Genomic DNA, 8,532 nt, shown 5'->3' with positions numbered 1-8,532 from the left:
CCAAGTTAGGGCTAGGGTTTGGAGCTAGGGTTGGAGTCATTACTGATCATGAGTTAAACCTCAGAGAATTAAATCTCTGGATTTTGTGGGGCTGCTTTCAGTGGCAGGACCTCACAACATTGTGAGGAGGCCAGGAACAGTGTTTGGTAATTTGGGAGACACTCAGAGTTCAAGTGTTTGGAATGAGCCAGCTGAAATAGTTCAGCTGTTTTCCTAGGAAGCCTCCTGGATAACAGCACTACTGTAATTCCTTGGTTTTTGCTACTGCATGAAGTTCCCTAAAACCTTTCAGTTGATTCAACTTCCCACTACAAGAGTACTAACAGGGACTAGAAGGAAAGTTCATGTTTCTCCCACATCAGCATCTCTTCATTGGCTACCTTAGAAATTGCAATTCATTTTAAAATCCTTCTCTTTGGATACAAATGTATTAATGATCAGGCCCAATCATTTTTATCAGACCTTTCAAAAGAAACCTTTGATTCCCCGGGTTCAAGCTCTTTGTCGTTTCTGAGCTTGGTTCTACCGCAGACACCTTCCTGTTAAAAGAGTTCTTTGTCCCCACCATCACCAAGTGCTCGATTGGTTGGATTCCTGGAGTTCTGGCTCTAATATCGCAGAATCTTTCCTTTGCTAAATAAAGTGAGTTAAAGTTGTTAACTGGGGCTGTATAAGACCTCGGTCACATGGGCCTAGAGACCGGTCAGCAACCCCCTAGCAACCATTTGTCACCACAAAAAGACTATTTAATGACTGGTTGGCGAGGAGTTGCTGTGGGCTATTGTGAAATCAGTTGCTTCAAGAAAAACATCCATTTGAATTGAAGTGAATTCAACTGAGTTGGATTTTTTCTTTAAATTTAATATGATATAATGTATCTGATTAAATGATAAATTAGGCCAAATTAACCCAAAATGTAGACGAGGGAAGGAACAAGTAGTGAAATAAGGAATTACTTTCAAGGTTTGTCGCTGCCAGAAGGAGGAAAAAAAATTATTTTGCATCAAGATGAAATTGAACAAATATAAGGAAAGAAGAGAGTGTGGAGGAGAACAAGTAAAGGGCAGTGAAGTAGAGAGAAAGCAAGAGAAAGAGAGAAACTGCTGGATGGAAAAGGGGGAAATTAAAGTTCATGGTGTGGTTCCCTCAGGGTATGGCATCACTCTCTCTTAAGATCTCTGTAACGGTCCACACCACGTGGAAGAGCGTGGAGTGAGTGCCTTCAGGCATCCCTGTGTGCAACACTATGTACATGAATACACGCTCTTACATGTCTACGAATGCGGAAGCACGCCAATTCCAATTAAGTGGTTGTTTATGATTCTGTGATTTTGCCTTTTACATTATGAGAGCAGTCTGAGTCGTGTTTTCTGTTCCCTTTTTGTTTGCTTTCCTTTTATGTGCAGTTCATGGGCGTACACTATGTCCACTCTGCCTGCTCCTCCACCACAGTGTGATGCTGGATAATTGTGTGTGATTACAGGTGCACTGGGAAGAGCTTCAGAGTGCGATCCCAAAAGTATGCACTGCAGCTCTCTGAGGCCAGCTGCGAGGCCCTGCGGTGAGGCCGGACACATGAGGAGCTGGTTGACACGAAACAAAGCCAGCTCCAGATCAACCGTCCGCTTTGTTGCTACAGGGATGATACACAGCAGGAGCTAAGAGCTCAAACATACACATGCACAAAGAAACCAAAACAAACAAAAAACATCATAGACCTGCACACTCATCCACTTGCACACAGCGTGAGCTTTTCGTTTTGGATTTCTCTCTGCCCGGTCCATACGGTGACCCTGAAATGGTTGGTTATATTTTTCCCTTTTCTTCTTTCAATAGCCACCCTCGCTCTGCTTTCTCACTTACTTTCCTTCATTCTTGTTCCATAAAAGACTCCTGAAAGCCCAGAGTGTGATTTTCACACCCCTTTCTATCTGCTCCACTCACTAAAAAGTGATCCCTCTCCACAGCGATCCTCCCTTTCTCCCACTGGTTTTACACTTATCCTCATATCCCTCCCTGTCTCTTTGAGTCCTCAACAGGTGTGACCCAACTCCTTACAATTCCCTCTTCATTTCCTTACCCGCTCCCTTTTCTTTTTTTCACATGAAAGGCTTCCCGCTATCCTGAGCTCACCCTCATTCCTGCTTATTCTTCTCGGTGCACCCTCACCCTCTTGTTTTGCCCCAGGAGATAGCTTGGATAACAGGTGGAGCTACTAGTTTGAGAGAATCAGGTTTCCGTCTGCTTGAAATACAAGAATACAGCATCACCCTGGGCTACAGTGAAACTAAACTGTAAACCACACATAGAGAGGCTGTGGAAGCAGCCAGCGTGGCCATTATGAGTGAATTCAATTAGAAAAAAGTGAACTTCTAGTCATTCGGCTTATTAGCTTTTAATGTTGTGTCTTCCTCTGTAATTATTTTTCACACAAATGTGGCGAAAATAAGAGAAGGCAGAAGAAAAAGGGCCAGTGAAAAGGATATTGGAGGATTCCTGTGCACAAATGAAAGCAAGCACACAAGCAATAATGAACATACTAGACATGCAGTAACTCACTTCACAATCGCTGAGCTTCTTTATCTGAAAATTGGCCTTGCCATTACATTACAGTAGAAGACTCAACACAAAGGGGCCACTAGCCTTTTATGTCTCTGTGCTCAACAGAGGCTCTATATTGATGTAAATACCGACTGGGTGTGGCACATGAGCTGTGATAAAGCTGTATTCATATCCAGCAACCTGCAGCAATTACATTTTGGTGAAATAGCAGTTTAGGAAAAATAACACAGACACACAAACACACAAAAAAACCCTTTGTCGTGATGGGAACAAGTGCTCTAAAAGCAACAAGAATAACCAATTGATGCTGTTAGTCAGTGTCCCGCAGCTAAGCTTTAAAGTCTCTGTCTGCAGCCACTTTGCCATTGTGTGCATCCTCCCAGCACTCCACTGCTATGACAGGTCAGTTAATATTGACATTATCTCTCTCTACCGTGGCAGCTTGAGCTGCAGGGAACCGCTCATTAGCTCAGCGTGCGCTTGTATGTGCCTTTCTATGTGGGTACGGGCGTGCGCACACGCCACTGCGTTGATTGCTGGGACTGAAGTCATTAGCCCCGTCAAACAGGTGTTAAAGAGACAGGGGACCCTCACAATGTTTGCCTTTGAGAGAACAACAGAGATTGGTGTCATCTTTCAGTCCCTATCACAGACCTCAGTGGAGGACACCTCGCCACCTCAGTGTGACTGTGTATGTGCGTGTATTTGGGTGGATGTTAGGAAGGGAGCGACTAGGTGAAGTAAAGCGTACGAGAGTTTTGCAGAGCAGCTGTAGCTTGATGTCTTGAGATAGATGTCTGTGCACATTGCAGGTTAGGTGACCTTACACGATAAATATTGTGTGCATAAACTTGTGGGAGGGTGTCGTGCGTGTTTGTAATTATATGTGTTTCTCCCTGGGTGAGAAGCTGTAACAGGATGCTTTGGTGATGGGGAGCAATAGATAGATTGAGGGTAGAAAATGCAGTGGTAATTGTACTGGATACCCAGGTAATTGGAAGCTAAATTGGCTCCAGAATTAAAACCTGTGAGCACTCAAGTCTGTGCACCAGATAAATGTGTGTGCATGCGTGGTGTGTGTGTCTCTGTGTGGTCACATTTATGTGCATAAAAATATTATTTATTGCTGCCGTGGGTTATAGATAGGTGATAGATAGATAGATTTAGCACTTACTTCTTGAGTAGAGATTCATTGCAGGTACAATGCTCGGTGCTGGATCGCCTGCAAATATCACCATCCCATTAAGTCTTGTTTTTATGGTTTGTAGCTTGTGGGCGAGTTGTTCCTTTTTACGAGTAGCTGTTAGTAATTAATGGATGTATCGTAACTGAACAACTGAAAAGAAATTTGAAAGTTTTCTTCAAAATCCTTCTCTTCTTTTCTTTCCTTTCCTTTATTTATTTATTTTATTTTATTATTTTTTACAAGATTTGTATCAAATAAAATTCAGGCTGATACACCAGAGGGTAAAAAATATAAACAACTTACTACCTCAAAGATTTTCTTTTACAGTTTCCTTTTTTTTCTATCCTTCTTTCACTTTATGATTCGGGTCAGTTCTGGAGAATATTTTCCCTGCAGCCAAACATGTTAAAATGCTTCTTAAGTTCATTCAAACAGCATTACTGCAATATCCATGACCCACCTCGGCTGAAACAGGACAGATAGTCGAAGACTGTAAATAAGACGGCTTCATTAAAAGTATGGGCTTGCACAGGAATAGCGCTGGAGATCTGAAAGAAGTCAGAACTTGTCTTAAATGAAAGTGGAGGTCAGAGGTGAGTGGGGAGCCAGGGGATCACCATATTTAAAGCATGTTAATATACTTCATTCAAAAAAAAAAAAAAAAAAAAACTTGCTCAAACTCAAGGGCAACAGACAATGTGGCGGAGAAGGCTGCTTGAAAAAACTCATGCCTAAAAACAAATGAAAGTAACCTCATCAGAGAGAGACAAAAGCCATAGCTGTGTCTGAGCGGGCTTGAAGGTTGTGAAAATGGTGATGGTATCATAGCAACTGGCAGACATCCAAAATGTGAGAGCAGTATGTCACTATCTATAAACATGTTGCCGTCTGCCTGGTGTGGAGCTCGTTGGAGATCTGAGGGAGCGGGCGAGGAAGGTGAGATCCAAAGATGCAACGACCAATTGGTGTGCAACAGGTCATCCAGGTGTGCAGTATGGGAATTTTTTAGCACCTTGTAAACTTAGAAGAAAGAATTGAAGATTTCATAGGGGAGCTGTTCTAATTTTTTTCCTCATGTACAGTCAAGTAGATAAAGGCCTTACTGTTGCTACTATGCCAGGTTAGGTGTAAAGTCAGTACAAGCTGCCAGAAAAGCTTTAGAGCTCCTTCATGCAAAGAGAACTTTGTGCAGATCACTGTCATTTCACACACTTTTGGGTGTTCAGCAGGATAGTGAATTGGGCTTCTAAAGTGGACTACAAACCGGAAGAAACTAGCAGTGATGTGGCAACCAGAGACCAAGATTTGTTACTGAAATGAAGTGACTCATCTGCACTGATGGAATGAATGAGTGAATGAGTGACATTTAATGGGATGAAAAGCAAATCCCTCTATATTACCCTTCATACTTAAAGTGTAATATAAAATGTAACCGGATTATTACACTTAAAGTAGTAATAATTAGTTTCTTTGTTTATCATAACAAAGTGTCAAATGACAATTTCAAAAGGAGGTTTGCTTGTGCTCTTGAACCCACAGTTAATCTGTACCTCTCCATTACCACAGCTATACTGTTTTGGCTCACTCTCACTGCTTTCCTGATGCTATTTCTGTGGGCAGAAGGAAAAAAAGTTTAAGTGAAGAATCGACTATAAACTCGTGTTACATAAACTGGCTTTTTAAGAATACATTTCGGGGGTTGAAACCACTTCTGCAGATAAATTAGTATGAATTTTGGCATTTTAATGTGAAACGCAGAACAAAATCTGAGTCTCAGCACTGCAGATTAAGCTACTGATGGAGACTAAATTCAGCATTATAACCACTTTACTGGAAACAAAGTTAGATGACAATTGCCAAATTAATCTGGATGGAAAGATAAATGAGTGAGCTGATGCGTAGGTTCTAGGGGAGAGCTCACTGGGGACAACTTGACAATGCAGGAACACTATTTGGACACTCGGGGGATGGAAAGTCTGTCTCTGAGGATTTATTGAGGCAATAAAAGATAAGGTCACTGTGTTGTAGGCTTTAATATTAATGTGCCATTTAATGACCCTCACCATGGACGAAACTAGGTTATCATTAGTGCTAAGATATAGCTCCAGGCAGTTATTTTGTGATGTGCATGTAGCTGCACCGCCAGCAGTGCTTCTGAGAGCTCCTCTTTTGTCAAATAATATATAGCGAAATTTCTTTGAAGTTAGCAAGGTGAAAAAAAATCGCCTGGATGGCTCCTTCTCATTTGCAGTCCTCCCCAGCCATTTATATAAATTCCCTAATAAGTAATAAATAAAAAAAAACTAATAATATAAAATCCCTAAATACTAAATGTTTAGAGCGAAAACCTGCATATATTTGTATATGCGTGTGTGTGTGTGTCTATCTGTGAGTGTTGCAGGGATGTTTGGGGGTGCTGGATGTGCGTCCCTCCCCTCGGTTCGGACTGTCCAATAGGAACAGCGGGAACCATGAGCTCTCCCAATCAGCAGCGACGGATGATAGTGAATGGAAGTTTAGTTTTTGAGTTTTGGGATAGATTACCGGAGAGATTAAGGGAGAGGCTAACGCTGTGAAAAAGTAATTTCAAACTAATGTCAATAGAAGTTTGCGCTGATAAAAGAGTAGGTGCGCAGGAGGTGCTCGGATAAGTCTAACCAATAGCCCTCACTCTCTCTCCCCCAAGTCTGTGCGGAGGAGAGGAGGGTGGCAGGTGTTCAGTGGAGGGAGACGCATCGCCCCAGTCGGCTCCCAAAGCCTCAACAGGGTTCCGACACGGAAGAAACCAGCGGGGTGAAAACAAAACGCCGCAAACTGAGGATAGAAACTCTCGTGAGTACGTATGGACAGCGATAAAAAAACAAACAAAACATATATTTGAAGTATTGCTTTTTCCCGGGCTCGTGCGAGCTCGCGGGGGGGACCGTTGAAGACTCTGGATAAAACAGCGAAAGGCTCCAGTGTCGCAGTAGCAGCAGCGAGAGTAACGTTACCGTCTGGCTCTGAGCGGCTGGTCTTTCACTTAAAACCTGCCACTTTGGTGTCTCGCAGCAGCGCCTCCACGGCAGTGCACCCGTACTAAGGTGGAGAAAAGTCTTGTTGCCGAGAAACTTGAAATCCCATTATTTTTGTGAACCTGTTGTCTCATTTTTCCGAGTAACCCGAGCCGCGGCGCGTTACCACACAAGTTAGCCGGACTGTGTGGCGTATGCGCGCGGGCAAAGAGTGTCCTTTTGTGCGAGGGAGAAGAGTGGACACAGTTTCGACCCACGGACATTCGAGTTTAACGTGTCAAATTGGATATCTGTTATCTTAAGTTTTGCTCAGATAACAGAGTCTCTTAGAAAGAGACTCGGGTGCCCTTTCCACACTTTGTTTGCCGACTAAATCCAAGGGAATTCACCGAATCAATTACTGGATTGATTTTTTAGAGCATGCAGCCATACGGGCAGACTACGGATGGATAACTTAGGTGTTTTATCGCTTCTCTGTTAATGCGACCGCCGTGTAAACGGCTAAATGACCCGCGGGACAAATCCCCGGTGAAGACATCAAAACAAGCGCGGATTTGAAGTCGATAGCAGAGAATAAGCCGATAAGTCTAAACACACACACATACACACACACTCTAATGTATTAACTCGATGGTCGGATCAATCCAGATGGAAATGAGGTAGACTATCACAGTTCGTGGAAAGACACGGACTCCGCAGCCGCTGCAGTTAAGAGATCACGGCTCCGGTACACAGTGAAGACCCGGACAAGTGAGGGAAAGTCAGTCTGCCTGTTAACCGAGCCTCCTTACCCCCACAGCCTGCCTAGTTGCGGAGTGAGAGTTGGGAGTTTGTCAGCAGTGACAGCATTACCCCGGGAAGGGCAGAGCTGAAGCCTGCCCCCGCCACCAGCACCTCCGCCACCCATTCGCACTTCTTCTCATTCGTGCGCAGGGCAGAGAGAGACTGAGAGTTGCAGAAGCAAAGCGCGAGAAGCGGAGCCTTTTCCCGCAGGATGAAGCCGGGAATTAGCTGTCCGGGATCTCCGGAGCGTGTGGAGGGACCCGCTGCAGGGAGCAGGGAGAAGATGGTGATGGGAACCGTGACGACCCGGAGAGTGAGCCGGTGTCTGCCTCTATTTCTCCTGCTCCTTCTCGGCAGCAACTGCCACATGTTGCACGGCCAAGGTATGAGCTGAACTCTCAAATGACAGATGATGCAGAGCAAATAAGAATGTTTCTCATTAGATTTTTAATGCGGGTTCTTTAGTTTTTTCATAGTTGATGTAAGCAGAAAATCTATTGTCTTAATAAACACCCCTTTGTCAGACCCCTTTGTCACTGCAATCGTGCTGAACAGGAGCAAGAAGACATAAGGACCCTAAACTGCAAAAACAGTGATTTAACACATTAAGTTTATCACTTGGTGGAGTTCTAATCCATGTCTGCAGGAGGGGAAAAAAAAGGGGTGGTTTTATGGGGGTAATTATATTCTTGTGTTCAGAGACAGAAAAGGCTAGGTATTTTGTGCAGTGCATGTATTAATTATTATTATTGTTATTATTATTATTGTTTCTATTCATACTATAAATCACAGGATTAAGTTATTGAGGATGTGTGTGTGTATGGGGGGTGTCTTAGTGTTACAGTTTCCAGGCACTGATAATCCCCCTTTTATGCAGTGACCTGCTTAACTACAGCTCTTGATTTGGCACAGAAACACACAAATGCACAAACATGTAGATACACACACACACACACACACACACACAAACATGCAGCCTCACACAGT

The 8,532-nt window shown here is 43.5% G+C and overlaps 1 protein-coding gene across 2 annotated transcripts in view; it reads left to right on the top strand.

The window, feature by feature from the left end:
• Positions 1 to 6,288: 6,288 nt before the first annotated feature.
• sdk1b (sidekick cell adhesion molecule 1b) overlaps positions 6,289 to 8,532 on the top strand; it is a 277,836-nt gene continuing 275,592 nt past the window's right edge. For both annotated transcript variants that reach the window (XM_006796155.3, XM_006796154.3), the window contains exon 1: positions 6,289 to 7,928. In XM_006796155.3, the coding sequence (XP_006796218.2) occupies positions 7,757 to 7,928 (172 nt within the window). In that variant the 5' untranslated portion in view covers positions 6,289 to 7,756. The remainder of the gene's footprint in view (positions 7,929 to 8,532) is intronic.

This window comes from Neolamprologus brichardi, chromosome 6 (assembly GCF_056152115.1).
Source record: "Neolamprologus brichardi isolate AB-2024 chromosome 6, ASM5615211v1, whole genome shotgun sequence".
In the NCBI taxonomy this organism is placed as follows: Eukaryota; Metazoa; Chordata; class Actinopteri; order Cichliformes; family Cichlidae; genus Neolamprologus; species Neolamprologus brichardi.
This window is presented reverse-complemented; position numbering and strand designations above follow the sequence as displayed.